The sequence below is a fragment of the Macrosteles quadrilineatus genome, unplaced genomic scaffold, assembly GCF_028750875.1.
Source record: "Macrosteles quadrilineatus isolate MER2022 unplaced genomic scaffold, UCM_ALF_1.0 Scaffold_4__1_contigs__length_99947679, whole genome shotgun sequence".
NCBI classification, from domain to species: Eukaryota; Metazoa; Arthropoda; class Insecta; order Hemiptera; family Cicadellidae; genus Macrosteles; species Macrosteles quadrilineatus.
In genome coordinates this window covers 11,151,389-11,172,301 of record NW_026542597.1, presented here as the reverse complement: position 1 = coordinate 11,172,301, position 20,913 = coordinate 11,151,389, and the positions used below count along the sequence as shown (strand labels likewise).

The following is a 20,913-nucleotide window of genomic DNA, read 5'->3' as shown; positions in this document are numbered from 1 at the left end:
AGTCATGTTTGATATCAAGTTAAAGGGATTTTTTAGCTGTAAAAGAATGTGAAATTTTAAAAACCAAGTTTCCTTGATTCCTTGCTATAAAAAGCCTTTGTACGATACCGTGCGATACGTAATAATAGCAGAATTACTAGATTTTTTTATTATCATAATCAGAAATCAAGTAATTCTGCTATTATTTATATGAGATTTTGTGTATTACGACGCAAAGTTATATTTATCGTTTTCGTAGCTTCATTTCAAGTAAAATATCTAATTGAAATAGCCCGTGCAAGTACAAAATATTACCGTTTTGGACGCCACTTCTGGGAATAACGACTAAAAATACCAAGATTTCCAGTCTGCAATAGGATGGATACAATAAAATCTATGTTATGTGATGTCGAGTTTAATTTATGACTGGAAAGAGATTGGCAATGTTTATGAGCAGAAGGATGTTTCTTTGGCCGCCTTTCCCCGGTAATTTGAGTTGACTACTTAAAACCTTTCCCTTGGCATTAAAATCAGTACCAGCAATAAACCATCACTATTTCACCAGACAACGCATATTGGGGACAGACTTGGCATGTAGCACTACGGTACATGGATAGGATAAACTGTATACTGTAGCTATAAGTGATTATCGTTTCTTGTATACAGGGTGTCCATTAAACAGCCAAAAGCCAAATGGTTCTACGGGTCAAAATATAGAGAAAATCAAGAATGTTGTTTTTTAACTCTTCATTAACCAGATAATCTACATTTTGAATGTTTACACAAACGGTGAAATATTATTTTTCAACTTATCTTTATTTCTGAAACTTGGTATGCATTTTAAGGTAGAAGAAACCTATTTTTCGGAAAACGTAACCTGGCCTAAATGTTTTTATACCTAACCATAGACAAATTTAATTAAAATAGATCGACAGCAGTGCTGCGGTTAGCGTATATTCTGGCGTCCACGGCTGGGAGCGCCAAGTGCCGTGTAGTTATGTAGCGCGTGCTCCTTGGCTACACGGCGCTCTTAGCGGTGGACGCCAGAACTTATGCTAACCGCAGCACTGTTGCCGGTCTATATTCAATTCTATTTGTCTAAAAGATCAAACCTAAATTACAAAAAGTTTCCTGATTTTATAAACAAAATTCGAAAACACTATAACACCGAGAGACAGTTGTTGATTGTAGTCAGGGCAGTTATTGGAAGGACGTGGATCCAAAGTTGGACAGAGGCTGGGAGAGTTCCATTTCCAATTAGCATCGTCGGACACATGACACGAGACTATGGATGTGACAGAGATGCGATGATGGATCGACCAACCCCCGGTGGTGTGAGAGGGGGGGGGGGGTGATATTCTCACGATTCTGCTCTGCCTTCTGAAACTTGGGTCGACAATTCGATATCACTTGTGTTCATAGTGGGAGATGAATATCTTCAATATAACACAGGATTGTGTTGATCAATCTTTGGTTTTTACGATTACACAGAATAAAATTGCTTGAACGTGCTGTAAAATATTTCATCACACTTTACTATAAATTTAAATCAATGTAGTGTCGAGAATGAAAAAATGATGAATAGCCTACAGTTTTGTTTTAAAAGCAGTTTTAAACCAAGAATCACTTGAAATTTAGGTGATTTTAATTCATTATCTATTTACTATCGTTAATAGAGATAAATATTTAAAATGTGTTTCGAGATTGTAATTTATTAGCAGTTTTAATAGTAAGAACATTTTTTATAAACTAATATAATTTACTAAAGCTTTCGACAACGTTATTATTATCCTACGCAATATGAAAACCTCGAACACCGTTAAACATCGAAAAGTGGTCCGTACTTCACTCATGAGGACCAGCAATTGATTCGTTCAATATCTTATTGGTTAACATTTATTTAATAATTAACAATATTGGTAAATTTAATCGTCGAGTTTTAAAGGAACCATAACAATTAGTTTAACCATCCCTAGTATCAACAAAACTATTACTAACACAATAGGCAACCCATAATAAACAACTGCACAATCTATATATTAATTACGTAAGCCGATTCTTTGCGTCAAAATTGTGGGCGACTGGGAAGTCGTAGAATGACGGGAGGGGGCTCAAATTAAAGCTCTCGATCCCGTGATGGCGGTAAAAATAGTGAAATTCCCAAAAGTTTAACAAAACATTTGATACAACGTAAAATGTTCTCCATAAGAATAGCATTAGAAGCCATTTACTGCTGATTTTTGTTTACTTCAATACAGCTGATCGTGATTTATCAATATCATTAAGCAAGTAAGCAATATTACATTTGGATTATTCATTTGCCAGTCAATTCTGCAATTTACTGTATAAAACCAGTACAGTATAAAACCAGTTCAAGAATGTGTTATGCAGTAAAACACTTTTTCATTTGTCTTTTATAAGAATACTAGCAGAGTGAGTAGCCGTCCTTCGTCATATAGGTATAAAATGCTTATTGCAGTTATGGGAGAGGAGGACACGGTTTAAGAAAATTTGGTTCTTTTAATCTTTTAATTTATAAAGTTCTTACTGTGTAAAAAATTAGTTGTTGTCATAAATACAAAAAAATAATAGTTCTGCACCCTGTTGGTAAACCTTATAACTTTTTAATGCTATTTAATATCATAGAACCAACTTGTACATCTCTAAAAATATTGATACAAAATCTCGAATTTAATTTTAAACTAAAAGATAAAATTTTATTCATGATACATCCACCACCATTATATAGCCACTATACAAAGGGTAGCATATTGAAAGCAAATCAACAGAAGCGGCTATACTATAGACAACAGCGACCGGTTTGCCTTGACAAGAGATGCACTTGCAAGGACAACTACACCGATGCACTGAGCAACCTTTGTACTGTGTCATTGCCTTCGTAAAGCTCAGGTTATATAATCTCATTTTCCACAATTACCAGTGTTCGATTACGATAATCAGTTTTAAAAGTCAGTTTTGACGGGAGGGCTGGAACTGCACTCACGGTCAGTCCCTGGTCCTAATCCAACTACGGAACTGCACTCACGGTCAGTCCCTGGTCCTAATCCAACTACGGAACTGCACTCACGGTCAGTCCCTGGTCCTAATCCAACTACGGAACTGCACTCACGGTCAGTCCCTGGTCCTAATCCAACTACGGAACTGCACTCACGGTCAGTCCCTGGTCCTAATCCAACTACGGAACTGCACTCACGGTCAGTCCCTGGTCCTAATCCAACTACGGAACTGCACTCACGGTCAGTCCCTGGTCCTAATCCAACTACGGAACTGCACTCACGGTCACTTTGAGCCTTTCTGGGAGTACCGGAACTGCACTCACGGTCAGTTTTTAATTAGCCTATATCACATTGTGCAACACCATGATTGAATTGATTAAAACTTATTAAATTAGTTGAAATATATTGAAAAATCGATTAAATTAATCTAAACGTCAAAAATCAACTTACTACTGACATTGTAAAAAATACACATGTGTACAGAAAATTCTAGCATAGTATTTACGATAACATGATAGGCTATATTCTTATTATAACGAAGCTTCTTTTGTAAAGGTTAGGTTAGGTTAGGTTAGTTATTATTGTATTTTTTGTTGTATTTATTGGGACGGACACTAAAACGTGTATTAAATAAATTATTGGATAAAGGAAGACAGAGGACGGAATAAACAGATGACTAAGGGGCTAGTGAAGCGTTCAGTCGTGAAAGACCGATTTTTGACCGTGAGTGCAGTTCCATATGGCTTAGGCGGGCTACCCTTCCAACCCTTGTAAATTCCTTTGACCGTGAGTGCAGTTCGTTGTCAGCCGTTTTGACATGTTTGCTAAATCAATCATTTTAGCCTCTGGATTTCTTATATGCATTTGATATTATGAGGTCTGGCCTTAGCATGGTAGTGTGTTCAATTTTATTTTATCTTCTGCCAAACCCTTCCGACCTCCCAACTGATGGTATGCCGAGTTTGAAATCGATATTGACGGGTCGACAAAATCGGGATTGCTAAAGTAATACCTCATAATATAAATTGCATTTGTTTTAGCGAGGGAAAATTTGAAATACGTTATGCTTGACTGATATTCGTTTGCGGTATTTTACAATTTTAAAAGTGCAGTAAAGATGCAATCTAAAGTAGTTTTAATACCCAATTTTGCAAAATTGTTTAATACTTTTAAAATTTTGATCAATATTTTAAATTTAGATTCAAACTAATTAAATGCTTGCTGGATGTATTCGTTTTCCGTATTTTTTATATTAGACAACCTTATTGTTGTTGCCTCTCTTTTTGAGTTGTAGTTGTCTTTTTAATTTTTAGTTAGGTGTTTTTGAATTGTTCGTGCGATTAAAGATACTAATACTAAAAGACGTTTTTAGTTCTAGACACCATCCATGTCTTCTGGGAAAACTTGTTTCGCTCTTTTTGTCAATTTCTTCAAGTTAATATAATATTTTGGGTGTCTTGAAATACAACCTGCAAAAGTCCAATTACTAAGATTGTCGATAACTATTTTTAAGTTTACCATAGAGATTTAGGAAAGAATAATAGTTTGTTGTACGATAAACACATATGTTCTCCACGCTCCAGCCAAAAGTCATCGTATGTAGTCGTCAATATCAATCGAATAACACCACACAATATTAATATTTTAGTCATATTGATTCGCTACGACAGTCAAAATAATACAATAACCAAGCTAAATAAACCTGTCCAACTTAACTATAGGGGAAAACATCATATTGACATAAAATTGCTGTATAAAGATTACAGTCGTGTTTACTTCACTAGTTTTATGATGATGGTAAGCAGTAGAACTAAATTCTGGAAACTATCAGTTGTTTGTAAACAAAGCAGTAAGTTTTCCATAGTCGTTCGTGTAATGTGAAAAAATACCAATTTATTGCTTCCACATATTTTTTAACGTTGTTTATAATTTTCATTGACTTCACCGTTCAACATAGACCAAAATATTTTGTTACCATCCTTAGGAATAAACTGATCATATTTTAATATAGCATAAGATTCTCTTCGGTAAATGAAGGGAGCGTTTAAAATGCCACTGTTTTTTGTTATTATTTCGCAACACTTAATAAAGCTATCTACATAATTATATGCAATATTTCTTGCCCTATGTTATTTCCAAATAATAAAAACACATGTTGTAAATAATGTAAATACATAATATGTTACATATTATGTATTTAAATTGTTTAATAAGTTATATTATGAGCCAGTTTATGAGTTGGGAAATGTACAAAGTAGTTTTAATAGAATAAAGCAACATAAATGCTACGGCACACGTACACAATTTATACAAAAGAAATAGGCAACATGTGTCATATAAAACATGTAATGTTAAGGGGGTTACACGGGATTTTCTTTATAGGTTAAGTATTGCAATACCGGAAACAGGTGAGTATTGTTGAGAGGCAGACGGCGTGACCGAGATTCACCCCTAACTGGGTCACAACCCCTTCTACCCTCCCCCCGACACTCCAATTAAGTGGTTCTCCAACTTTAGTAGATCCTAAAAGTTATCTCGGATTTGTGCATTAGATCATAACATTTTATGTAGAAATATTATCACAATTTCCAACAAAAATTGAAATTTTAAAATGTTTTCTTCAGGTAATCAGTAGCAGTAGATCACTATTCCTAACCAAAAATAAAAAATACAATCGAATTAATATACATTACATAAAACTTTTTTCTTGCAGATTATGACAGACAGAAGATTACCTGGATATACAGTTAAGTATGATGAAAAAAACTTACTAGAATTTTTGTTTATTTTTTTGTGTTTTGAACTTGCAGTAAAAACATAAACAATTGTAACACTCTAATGAATTTTAAAATGTTCCAAACATGATCAAAAATATGATTAAGCAACCGTTATATGTAGGTAGCTTGAGAACAAATATCACCATAGACTAACCAACACAAGTAGACTTCTCATCCCATTGTAAATTTTGAAGCACGTTTTTCGTGTCTAGTTCATGTACGTGTCACAAAGGCGCTAGTGTCGACGAAACTTTGTTTCTATTATTTTAGGGCTAATTTCTTGATTTGTGCTTTACTGTTTGGTTATATAACTAGGGGACAAGTTATTGTTTATGTTTAGATCGTATTATTTGGTTAAACGAGGTTTTAAATGGCTGCAATAACGGGAAACAAATTGTAAACAAAACACGACCTCTACATAAACCGTACAGAACTAACAATAAAATTGTCTTCAGCTGTTCCATAAGGATGAGAAATCTACTAAGGGAGTATGTTTTATCTATGATATCACCCACAAAATGCAATGAGCAACAAAATTCATAACAAACCAACAGGGAAAAACTTTCAAAATCGCAACTATGACATTTTAATTTCGAACTTTCTTAAAATTGCAGAATCAATGAATATCGACGCAACATCTGACGCTAGAAACACACGGTATATTTACGTTGCACGCGATTTTAGACCCACCCAAGATTGTTTGGCAGGACCACAAGGTCTATTGTCGTTTATCTTTGCTGTCCTCACGCCATTGTTTCTTGTTAATTGGCGTGGTGGTCGTCCCAATCACGTATAATCATATCAGTAGCATCTGACAACAAAGTCTCTTCTCTAAAATTATATTCATCGTGTGCCAAGTGTCTCGTTTCCCACCTCAGTTTCCCAACAAAACGGTAATGTCTTATCAGAAATGCATTGCGATTTCAGAATAGATACAACATGTGCTTTTTAAGCCCAATGAATCCCAACCAAATGGATAAAACCGTTTGATTGTATGTTATTTTATTATACAGGGTGTCCCTAACTCTCTGGACACTTGTATATAGCGTTATTCCTAGGTCAAGACAAACACATTTCACCATAGGAACATGGGTCTGTGGTGTCTAGTTTACCGACTGTCGGCATTTATGTGTTTTTTACATAAACATTAATAAATCCTAAACGGTTTGAGATACAGCTTTGATATTTTGCAAAAATTTTAATCTTATTAAGACCTATTATTGTTAGAAACTATACTAAAAAATCATTAACCGATTCAAAATGGCAGCCATTTAAAATATTTGATGCCAAATTTCACGAAAACCGTTAACTTTACAAAAAAAATGCAAGAGACAGAAAAGTTTTTAAATTTTATTTAGTTTTCAATGATACCTTATTTGTTAAGATTGGATAAATAATAACAGAGAAACGTGTTGTTTTCGTAATGTATGACCACTTTTCTCCATTTAAACAATGCTAATACACTCCTTTTACGTTGTTTAGCATTGTTTAAATGGAGAAAACAACAAACAACATTGTTTGGATACATTACGAAAACAACATGTTGAACATGGTGAAATGTGTTTGTCTTGACCTAAGGAATAACGCTATATACAAGTGTCCAGAGAGTTACGGGTAACCCTGTATTTCCTTTTAGTCCATGAACGAATCGATATCTGGGATTTCCAGAACAATTTGGTAAATAAAGTTGTATTGACAATGATTGCTATAAACTGCATAAAGGCTGTTGTTAATTGAGAAAAAATGTACACATACAAATTACAGTTGATTGAATTTTTTTTAGTGCAAGTACGGATGGTAATTTTACCTTTAATGCAATAAGGTGCCTCTTCTTCAATGGCTGTAAAACAACTAAAGCCTCAAATTGAGCATTAAATATAGACAAAACCTTGAATTAAAACCTAATTATCATGAGAGTAGGTGAGAATTAATCGACGAATTCCACGATCGGGCGCAATTGGAATAATTTGCTAATGGGAAGGTGGTGAATTGAAAATTCGCATTTCTGGGGGCGATGGAATTGAATAGACAGAGACGGAGATATTTTCCTGAAATTCAGAGAGATAAAAAACATAAGCGATTTAAGATAGAAACCGTATAATTCTCAATATTCTATACCACCATAGAATAAATAAACACCACGTTAAAACGTGTTTATTCATTCTATGGTGCTACAACAGTTAGTAATAAAATTTCTCCATGATTCATAAGTTAATTTCAATTTTCTAGAAATAGTATAAATGTTAAATATGCAATCTACATATTAATTTGAAACTGTCTTTGTCATAGCTAAATTGAGAGAACGACTGGGCGTAGAAACTTGGTAGGGGTCTCTAAATAAGGGTCTTGGTCTGTAGATGAGCCATCAAAAGAGGAAAGAGGTAAATTCCCTTGGGGCTCTGCCAGAGAAGCCTTTAAAGTTGCCTCTTCTGATTTGTTTACATTACGACCATATGCATAATTCTACAATACTTTTTAATGAAACAGCTGTTAATATTTATATTGTGATTTATTGAATTTTTCAAAATGAAGTACAGTATTTGCAATGGGTTTTAGCGAATTTCCATTACCGTAGGTGGCATGGAAAGACCTAAACCCGGGACCAATTTACTTTTCATTTGTCCGATTTTGATGAAATTTGGTTTAAAGGTGTAAAGCAGGATAAACTTGAATGAGCTCGCGAACCAGCATGATCGGACTATGGGAACGGGGGTTTGTGGGGGGGTTTTATGGGGTAAAAATAGGTTTTTCCCATTTGTGACCCTAAAAACACAGAATTTCACAATTACTTTCCAAACCATTATGTAGAGCTTAAAGAAACAAATAATTTTATATATTGAAGCGTTATTATGCACCTAAGGGTTACGGAGAAAATAAAAAAAAAATGTAATTTTAAAATTCCCATGTTATTCTTATGGAGAATAAGTCAACTGTTGTAGTTTGCTTATTTATGAACATATTTTGATCAAATTTGGAAAATACATTAATTTCTTACTAAACTACAGTACCTATTAACATTTTACATTAAAAAACACTTTTTTACCCTCCCTGTTGCAACAAACCTAAGTACTCGTTAAACTAATTCTATTTAAATAGGGAATAAATGTGATATATTTAAGGAGACATTTTAGTGTAAATCCAATGAGGCAAATGGAAATTCGCTAAGTCTGTAGGTTTGCTGCGGCGGGGGTATTTCTGATTTTAAAATCGATTTTATTCTGCATCGTGTCATGTTTTGCAATATAATGTTCTATTACCAAATCAGTGGAAACCCCTAATATTACAGTAACTCTTAAAATTATTTCTTATGGAGTTAACTTATATCCATTGTATGGCTTGGTTCCTGCCTTTTTTACCACTTCTTGGAGATTGTACGTAGGTGATATTCTTTGGCGTATTGCATCAGTAAACGAAACTTAGGTTGGTGAAATTATTACAATGGAAAAAAGTGAGAAATCCTGGACAATTTGATATAGGCTAAAAATAAAACTTAAATAATTTCTTACTAAACCACAGTACCTTTTAATATTTTACATAAATAAACTTTTACCAAACAAAAACTTTCCCAACAAAACAGTAATGTCTTATCAGAAATGCATCGCGATTTCGGAATAGATACAACATGTGCTTTGTAAGCCCAATGAAAAAAAATGGATAAAACCGTTTGATTGTATGTTATTTTATTATATTTCCTTTTAGTCCATGAACGAATCGATATCTGGGATTTTCAGAACAATTCGGTAAATAAAGTTGTATTGACAATGATGGTAATTTTACCTTTAATGCAATAAGGCGCGTCTTCTTCAATGGCTGTAAAACAACAATAGACTCTAATTGAGCATTAAATATAGACAAAAATGATCATGAGAGTAGGTGAGAATTAATCGACGAATTCCAAGATCGGGCTTTTTACCCTCCCTGTTGCAGCAAACCTAAGTACTCATTAATCTAATTCTGTTTAAATAGGGAATAAATGTGATATTTTTAAGGAGACATTTTAGTTCAAAGCCAAACAGGCAAATGGAAATTCGCTAAGTCTGCAGGTTTGCTGCGGCAGGGGTATTTTTATTCAAACGATAGCTTACAAATCGTCAAATGTATAACTCTATAAATATGGGTGGAATAAATAACAACCGTATGCTAAAGTTACATATGAATGTGTATCACTACTATCACACTCATATCACATCCACACGAACTCTCTGTGTGGTGTTGCCATGTAATTCCCTCGCATACAAATGTAATTGCCATTGCTGCAGCGCCTAGTTACCCTGGAGAGGGTTAGCGTAGGCGTCAGCATAGCAATGGGAATGGGTAATGGACCAGCACACAATTACGAGGAACCACCAATGAATTGTTCAAAGGTATAAAACAACTCTAATGGAATCACCTACATTTTTTACATAAATATAGGTCTTAACTCAAAATCAGTAACTCCAAACAGATATATTAACACGAACCTGAAAACTCTGGGCATTATGCAAGATAAGTTTTTAAAGACGACACAACTGTTTAAAAATCTAAATATTCAATTCAGTAGCAATTAAAATGGATACATTTTTTTATATATTTTGGCTATTAATAGCAATTTCACCACATGTGTACGATTATTTTTCCGGTCTAATGACTAAAACTGAGAATTAAAAACAAATTTCACACTTTTTCGCTAATTGTTTTCCCTATTGTTTACGTACACCTTTGTAGAACTAACAAAAAAGCGGAAAAAGCTATGAAGTTATATTACATTTAACATTTTGTCACAATTCGTCAAACAGCTTTACACCGTCAACGGTAAACGATACGAAATACAATTTGACACAAAACAATGGCAATCTCCATTAATCAATGGCATTGAGCGCAACGCATTGTGCATTGATCGGCCAATCAGAGTGGGATAACTGATGGATGTTTGGAACAACAATAAACCAACAATACGACAGATTGGCCAGAAAATCCCGATTGGACCACGTAAATTTGGAAAAATGCGTAAAAGCTTGGCTTTGATGAGTTGGTGATCGCGCAACATAAACAACTCTTGGCTTTAAAACGTGCGTCAGGTTATAGCTGCAATCAACGTTGATATTGAGTGACGATGTGTCCATGTCAATAGTGATGACGTCGTTAATGAAAAATAATGATAGATATACGTCATTACAATGACGTAGTCAGACGCAGCTGTGGTCATGTGTACATGACTATCATTGATATTGTGTGACGATGTGCCCATGTCATTGTCACTACAACCAACGGTTAGTGATGAAGTCGTTAATGCACTTAATGATAGATATACGTCATTACAATGACGTAGTCAGACGCAGCTGTGGTCATGTGTAAATGACTATCATTGATATTGAGTGACAATGTGCCCATGTCATTGTCACTACAACCAACGGTTAGTGATGACGACGTTAATGCAAAATAATGATATATATACGTCATTACAATGACGTAGTCAGGTCAACGCATCTGTGGTCATGTGTAAATGACTATCATTGATATTGAGTGACAATGTGCCCATGTCATTGTCACTACAACCAACGGTTAGTGATGACGACGTTAATGCAAAATAATGATATATATACGTCATTACAATGACGTAGTCAGGTCAACGCAGCTGTAAATGACTGATGTGTTAATGACTATCATTGATATTGAGTGACGATGTGCCCATGTCATTGTCACTACAACCAACGGTTAGTGATGACGACGTTAATGCAAAATAACGATAGATATACGTCATTACAATGACGTAGTCAGACGCAGCTGTGGTCATGTGTAAATGACTATCATTGATATTGAGTGACGATGTGTCCATGTCATTGTCACTACAACCAACGGTTAGTGATGACGACGTTAATGCAAAATAATGATAGATATACGTCATTACAATGACGTAGTCAGACGCAGCTGTGGTCATGTGTAAATGACTATCATTGATATTGAGTGACGATGTGTCCATGTCATTGTCACTACAACCAACGGTTAGTGATGATGACGTTAATGCAAAATAATGATAGATATACGTCATTACAATGACATAGTCAGACGCAGCTGTGGTCATGTGTAAATGACTATCATTGATATTGAGTGACGATGTGTCCATGTCAATAGTGATGACGACGTTAATGCAAAATAACGATAGATATACGTCATTACAATGACGTAGTCAGACGCAGCTGTGGTCATGTGTAAATGACTATCATTGATATTGAGTGACGATGTGTCCATGTCATTGTCACTAAAACCAACGGTTAGTGATGATGACGTTAATGCAAAATAACGATAGATATACGTCATTACAATGACATAGTCAGACGCAGCTGTGGTCATGTGTAAATGACTATCATTGATATTGAGTGACGATGTGTCCATGTCAATAGTGATGACGACGTTAATGCAAAATAACGATAGATATACGTCATTACAATGACGTAGTCAGACGCAGCTGTGGTCATGTGTAAATGACTATCATTGATATTGAGTGATGATGTGTCCATGTCATTGTCACTACAACCAACGGTTAGTGATGATGACGTTAATGCAAAATAATGATAGATATACGTCATTACAATGACATAGTCAGACGCAGCTGTGGTCATGTGTAAATGACTATCATTGATATTGAGTGACGATGTGTCCATGTCATTGTCACTACAACCAACGGTTAGTGATGACGACGTTAATGCAAAATAATGATAGATATACGTCATTACAATGACGTAGTCAGACGCAGCTGTGGTCATGTGTAAATGACTATCATTGATATTGAGTGACGATGTGTCCATGTCATTGTCACTACAACCAACGGTTAGTGATGACGACGTTAATGCAAAATAACGATAGATATACGTCATTACAATGACATAGTCAGACGCAGCTGTGGTCATGTGTAAATGACTATCATTGATATTGAGTGACGATGTGTCCATGTCAATAGTGATGACGACGTTAATGCAAAATAACGATAGATATACGTCATTACAATGACGTAGTCAGACGCAGCTGTGGTCATGTGTAAATGACTATCATTGATATTGAGTGACGATGTGTCCATGTCATTGTCACTACAACCAACGGTTAGTGATGATGACGTTAATGCAAAATAATGATAGATATACGTCATTACAATGACATAGTCAGACGCAGCTGTGGTCATGTGTAAATGACTATCATTGATATTGAGTGACAATGTGCCCATGTCATTGTCACTACAACCAACGGTTAGTGATGACGACGTTAATGCAAAATAATGTTAGATATACGCCATTACAATGACGTAGTCAGACGCAGCTGTGGTCATGTGTAAATGACTATCATTGATATTGAGTGATGTGCCCATGTCATTGTCACTACAACCAACAGTTAGTGATGAAGTCGTTAATGCAAAATAATGTTAGATATACGTCATTACAATGACGTAGTCAGGTCAACGCATCTGTGGTCATGTGTAAATGACTATCATTGATATTGAGTGATGTGTCCATGTCAATGTCACTACAACCAACGGTTAGTGATGACGACGTTAATGCAAAATAATGATATATATACGTCATTACAGTGACGTAGTCAGACGCAGCTGTGGTCATATGTAAATGACTATCATTGATATTGAGTGACGATGTGCCCATGTCATTGTCACTACAACCAACGGTTAGTGATGACGACGTTAATGCAAAATAATGATAGATATACGTCATTACAATGACGTAGTCAGACGTAGCTGTGGTCATATGTAAATGACTATCATTGATATTGAGTGACGATGTGCCCATGTCATTGTCACTACAACCAACGGTTAGTGATGACGACGTTAATGCAATATAATGATAGATATACGTCATTACAATGACGTAGTCAGACGCAGCTGTGGTCATGTGTAAATGACTATCATTGATATTGAGTGATGTGTCCATGTCATTGTCACTACAACCAACGGTTAGTGATGACGTTAATGCAAAATAGTGATATATATACGTCATTACAATGACGTAGTCAGGTGCAGGTGTGGTCATGTGTAAATGACCATCATTGATATTGAGTGATGTGTCCATGTCATTGTCACTACAACCAACGGTTAGTGATGAAGACGTTAATGCAAAATAATGATAGATATACGTCATTACAATGACGTAGTCAGACGCAGCTGTGATGACTATCATTGATATTGAGTGACGATGTGTCCATGTCATTGTCACTACAACCAACGGTTAGTGATGAAGACGTTAATGCAAAATAATGATAGATATACGTCATTACAATGACGTAGTCAGACGCAGCTGTGATGACTATCATTGATATTGAGTGACGATGTGTCCATGTCATTGTCACTACAACCAACGGTTAGTGATGACGACGTTAATGCAAAATAATGATAGATATACGTCATTACAATGACGTAGTCAGACGCAGCTGTGATGACTATCATTGATATTGAGTGACGATGTGTCCATGTCATTGTCACTACAACCAACGGTTAGTGATGACGACGTTAATGCAAAATAATGATAGATATACGTCATTACAATGACGTAGTCAGACGCAGCTGTGGTCAGGTGTAAATGACTATCATTGATATTGAGTGACGATGTGCCCATGTCATTGTCACTACAACCAACGGTTAGTGATGACGGCGTTAATGCAAAATAATGATATATATACGTCATTACAATTACGTAGTCAGACGCAGCTGTGATGACTATCATTGATATTGAGTGACGATGTGTCCATGTCATTGTCACTACAACCAACGGTTAGTGATGACGACGTTAATGCAAAATAATGATAGATATACGTCATTACAATGACGTAGTCAGACGCAGCTGTGGTCAGGTGTAAATGACTATCATTGATATTGAGTGACGATGTGCCCATGTCATTGTCACTACAACCAACGGTTAGTGATGACGACGTTAATGCAAAATAATGATAGATATACGTTATTACAATGATGTAGTCAGACGCAGCTGTGGTCATGTGTAAAATACTATTGATATTGAGTGACGATGTGTCCATGTCATTGTCACTACAACCAACGGTTAGTGATGACGACGTTAATGCAAAATAATGACAGATATACGTCATTACAATGACGTAGTCAGACGCAGCTGTGGAAATGTGTAAATGACTATCATTGATATTGAGTGACGATGTGCCCATGTCAATAGTGATGATGTCGTTAATGAAAAATAATGATAGATATACATCATTACAATGACGTAGTCAGACGCAGCTGTGGTCATGTGTAAATGACTATCATTGATATTGAGTGACGATGTGCCCATGTCAATAGTGATGATGTCGTTAATGAAAAAAAATGATAGATATACATCATTACAATGACGTAGTCAGACGCAGCTGTGGTCATGTGTAAATGACTATCATTGATATTGAGTGACGATGTGTCCATGTCAATAGTGATGATGTCGTTAATGCAAAATAATTATTTATATACGTCATTACAATGACGTAGTCAACCGCAGCTTTGGTAATATGTAAATGACTATCATTGATATTGAGTGACGATGTGCCCATGTCATTGTCACTACAACCAACGGTTAGTGATGACGTTAATGCAAAATAATGATAGATATACGTCATTACAATGACGTAGTCAAACGCAGCTGTGTTAGTGTGTAAATGACTATCATTGATATTGAGTGACGATGTGCCCATGTCATTGTCACTACAACCAACGGTTAGTGATGACAACGTTCATGCAAAATAATGATAGATATACGTCATTACAATGACGTAGTCAGGTCAACGAAGCTGTGGTCATGTGTAAATGACTATCATTGATATTGAGTGACGATGTGCCCATGTCATTGTCACTACAACCAACGGTTAGTGATGACGACGTTAATGCAAAATAATGATAGATATACGTTATTACAATGATGTAGTCAGACGCAGCTGTGGTCATGTGTAAAATACTATTGATATTGAGTGACGATGTGTCCATGTCATTGTCACTACAACCAACGGTTAGTGATGACGACGTTAATGCAAATAATGATAGATATACGTCATTACAATGACGTAGTCAGACGCAGCTGTGGTCATGTGTAAATGACTATCATTGATATTGAGTGACAATGTGCCCATGTCATTGTCACTACAACCAACGGTTAGTGATGACGACGTTAATGCAAATAATGATAGATATACGTCATTACAATGACGTAGTCAGACGCAGCTGTGGTCATGTGTAAATGACTATCATTGATATTGAGTGACAATGTGCCCATGTCATTGTCACTACAACCAACGGTTAGTGATGACGACGTTAATGCAAATAATGATAGATATACGTCATTACAATGACGTAGTCAGACGCAGCTGTGGTCATGTGTAAAATACTATTGATATTGAGTGACGATGTGTCCATGTCATTGTCACTACAACCAACGGTTAGTGATGACGACGTTAATGCAAATAATGATAGATATACGTCATTACAATGACGTAGTCAGACGCAGCTGTGGTCATGTGTAAACGACTATCATTGATATTGAGTGACAATGTGCCCATGTCATTGTCACTACAACCAACGGTTAGTGATGACGACGTTAATGCAAATAATGATAGATATACGTCATTACAATGACGTAGTCAGACGCAGCTGTGGTCATGTGTAAATGACTATCATTGATATTGAGTGACGATGTGCCCATGTCATTGTCACTACAACCAACGGTTAGTGATGACAACGTTCATGCAAAATAATGATAGATATACGTCATTACAATGACGTAGTCAGGTCAACGAAGCTGTGGTCATGTGTAAATGACTATCATTGATATTGAGTGACGATGTGCCCATGTCATTGTCACTACAACCAACGGTTAGTGATGACGACGTTAATGCAAAATAATGATAGATATACGTCATTACAATGACGTAGTCAGGTCAACGCAGCTGTTAATGACTGATGTGTAAATGACTATCATGTCCATGACATTGCAGCAATCCTCGATTAATGACATATTATCAACGATTGTACGCACCTAATGTAGCTGACAGTGATAATACGTAGCTTACGATGTGCACACAAGAAAGTCTCTACAAACAGTACATTTTGAGGTGACGTTAAAGAGCAAGATGACAATTTACATTTTACATGGATGTCAAATTTTCACTGTGGTAATGGGTGCCTGTCCTGTCATTGATAAACAATTTTTTGTTGTTTTAATGGCTCCGATTGTACAAACGATGTTGTCAGGTCAATTGTGAATCAACTGTCATGGATATACTAATGAAGGAACAATAAGATCACCACAGTGCAGTTACGGCGTGTGATATAAGATCATGCAACTATAGAATAGGGCATTTTCAAACAAGATGTTTTATGATTGGGCTATAGATGAAGGGGAGCTTGTGAAATTAGTGTGCTAATTATTTCTGTCAGATCAAACGACATTACAACCGTTGATGTTGAACCGCGCAAATGAATATTCATACTTGCACACAAAATACCTTTAGAAACACATTTCCATTTTTATTTCGGGAAACTCTACAAATAATGATAAAACTCGAACTCACCGAGACCAGCGTCGACCCAGTGTTCCACTATAGTCCAGTTGACGTCTTTAGCCACTCTGTTCTTCACAGCCAGCAGCGCACACAGATCGCTGCAGCAGAGGTTCTGTTCTGCCAGCACCGTCTGGTAGCTGTCGTCATCGTTGTAGAACACCAACATCTCCTGAAACATGGCAGAAAATAGTAATTAATTATTTGTAACCCGAACAAAACCATATATTTTTAAGTTCGAAGCTTTTATCCACGAAAGGGACTTCTCAAGAAGAATAGCGGTAGGATTTACACTATGAAGTTGATGTATATTAGAAACACTCTTTGTATATACAGTAGTACTCACGTATTTGACAAATCGTTTTACCAACATTTCGTTAGGGGACAAAGCTAAATTAGCCTGTGCGACTTCCCACCAAACGTGAAAGCAGTGGTTAACATGTTGTAAACTATGAACCGTCTCTTCCCAACTCAACAAACCTAAGAAAACCTTTCCTAACTTACGAGGAACTAACCTAACTTAACACAACCTAACCTATACATAACATTTTCCTAACCTAACTCAAACCTAAACAAACTTAACCTTGCCTAACTTAACTAACATCCGTCATATTGGCGAAAAGTATATTTAAAGTGTGTTCGTACTTATTTGGAATTTCCATCCAAACATCTGCATTTAAATCTACGAGTGAATCTAAGTATGGATTCAAAAGAAAGAATATTTTGCTTGAGATAATATAACATACTTTTTTGAAGAACCTCTAGATTTTCGACATGCTAAATATACCCAAAAGTGGATGCACAAAAAACACTCAAACTCTATAAACACAATAATTTACGGAGTGAAATTAAAACAAACTACTCACAAAATAATCGTTATACCTGTCCATCGCTTTACAAAGTAGCACAAACTGTTAGGCAAGTCCACCGGCGTCACAGTAAAAAACAATAATGTTCCACGGAGATACCTGTTACGGTGATAACAGTTGCGACGTCACTGATCGCGACTAACAACTAAGTAGCTCAACGCAAGTCCACCGGCGTCAGAGTACAAAACAACATTGTTCCACGGAGATACCTGTTACGGTGATAACAGTTGCGACGTCACTGATCGCGACTAACAACTAAGTAGCTCAACGCAAGTCCACCGGCGTCACAGTACAAAACAATAATGATCCACGGAGATACCTGTTACGGTGATAACAGTTGCGACGTCACTGATCACGACTAACAACTAAGTAGCTCAACACAAGTCCACCGGCGTCACAGTACGGAACAATAATGTTCCACTAAACCATTGTCTGTGGTTCCACGGAGATACCTGTTACGGTGATAACAGTTGCGACGTCACTGATCGCGACTAACAACTAAGTAGCTCAACGCAAGTCCACCGGCGTCACAGTACAGAACAATAACGATCCACGGAGATACCTGTTACGGTGATAACAGTTGCGACGTCGCTGATCGCGACTAACTAAGTAGCTCAACGCAAGTCCACCGGCGTCACAGTACAAAACAGTATGTTCCACGGAGAGACCTGTTACGGTGATAACAGTTGCGACGTCACTGATCGCGACTAACTAATTAGCTCAACGCAAGTCCACCGGCGTCACAGTACAAAACAGTAATGTTCCACGGAGAGACCTGTTACGGTGATAACAGTTGCGACGTCACTGATCGCGACTAACAACTAAGTAGTTCAACGCAAGTCCACCGGCGTCACAGTACAAAACAGTAATGTTCCACGGAGATACCTGTTACGGTGATAACAGTTGCGACGTCACTGATCGCGACTAACAACTAAGTAGCTCAACGCAAGTCCACCGGCGTCACAGTACAGAACAATAATGTTCCACGGAGATACCTGTTACAGTGATAACAGTTGCGACGTCACTGATCGCGACTAACTAAGTAGCTCAACACAAGTCCACCGGCGTCACAGTAGGCCTACAGAACAATAATGTTCCACGGAGATACCTGTTACGGTGATAACAGTTGTGACGTCACTGATCGCAGCGATAAGCGACTACGTAAGTGAACAATGATGCTGATAAGAATGGCAAATTACATAAACTTCTAGGAAAACGTGCGTCGTAGACGGGGAAAAAGCGAACGAAAAAACTACAAGGAAATAATATAGAGCTATTATACAACTCATACTTATTAATTGCGGTTAAAATGTAAGGTAAGGTAGGTCTTTTGTACAGTATTCTTCTTTTGTATTGTATTCTATGGCTTTAAAAGATAAACTGAGAAATCCCCAAAATTATAGTATCAAATATGTTTTTGTGTTGGGATTTAAAAAAAACTCACATACCTCATGTGAAAGATGTGTTTTTAAATGACGATCTGTACTGTGATAATACCCTCGCCGCAGCAAACCTGCCGTCTAAGCGAATTTCCATTTGGCCGAATTGATTTTCAATTGATCTATTTATAACATTAGGTTTAACAAGTACCTAGGTTTGCTGCTACAAGGAAACTAATAAAGTAGTGTGTTTTTTAGTAAAATATTGATAGCTTACTATAAAATAAATAAATTTGCCAAGTTTGATCAAAATATATCCATAAACAAGCAAACTACAACATTTTACAATATTCTCCATAAGAATAACATGGGAATTTTAAATTTACAATTTTTTTAGTTTTCTCCGTAACCAATAACCGTACAAAAACACTTTGATATACTGAATTGTTTGTTTTTTTAAGCTCTTTAAGAAGGTTTAGAGAAAAATTGGGAAATTTTGTGTTTTGAGGGTAAAAAGTGAGAAAAACCCATTTTTACCCCATAAAACCCCCCATAAAACCCTGTTCCCATTGTCCGATCATGCTGGATCGCGAACTCATTCAAGTTTATCCCGCCTTACACCTTCAAACCAAATTTCATCAAAATCGGATAAAAATTACTCAAGTTATCGTGTTCACGGACACATATATACAGGGTGATCAACTCAAGGAGGCCACCATTGGGATATCGGAAACGGTAAGAATTAGAGAAAACTTTAAATGGGGGACATTCCTTTATTTTTTGTGGCAGTTAAAAATATGATTTTAGTTTTTTTAAATTCAGCCGCCATTTTCCAAAATGGCGGCCAACTTTGAAATTTCTTATGGAACACCCTATATTTTATCATGTTTTCGGATAGAACAGGCAATTTAAAAACTTTTTTATTCTTGACATTTTTTCGATAAACCCACTCGTTAAGGAGTTACAGCCTATGGAAAAATGACTTCCGGTGTACATTTTACATCATGTACTCCTAAACAAGTAGGTTTATAGCGAAAATGCGAAAAGTAAATGAGTCAAATAAGTCTTAAAATTGCATCTACATTCCAAAAAGACCAAAAAATTCGTTAAAAACTATTAATTCTATTATTTCAAAAATGGTGGCCATTTTCCAAAATGGCGGCAAACTTGAAAAGTGGAAAACTGTGTATTTTTTGGTCTTTTTGGAATGTGGATGCAATTTTAAGACTTATTTGACTCATTTACTTTTCGCATTTTCGCTATAAACCTACTTGTTTAGGAGCTACCTACATTATGTAAAATGTACACCGGAAGTCATTTTTCCATAGGCTGTAACTCCTAAACGAGTGGGTTTATCGAAAAA

The 20,913-nt window shown here is 36.1% G+C and overlaps 1 protein-coding gene across 1 annotated transcript in view; it reads right to left on the bottom strand.

The window, feature by feature from the left end:
* Positions 1-20,913, bottom strand: part of LOC128992069 (growth factor receptor-bound protein 14-like) — a 200,958-nt gene that overhangs the window by 163,945 nt on the left and 16,100 nt on the right. Inside the window, exon 2 of the mRNA XM_054415460.1 lies at positions 17,315-17,474. Coding sequence (XP_054271435.1) covers positions 17,315-17,474 — 160 coding nt within the window. The remainder of the gene's footprint in view (positions 1-17,314; positions 17,475-20,913) is intronic.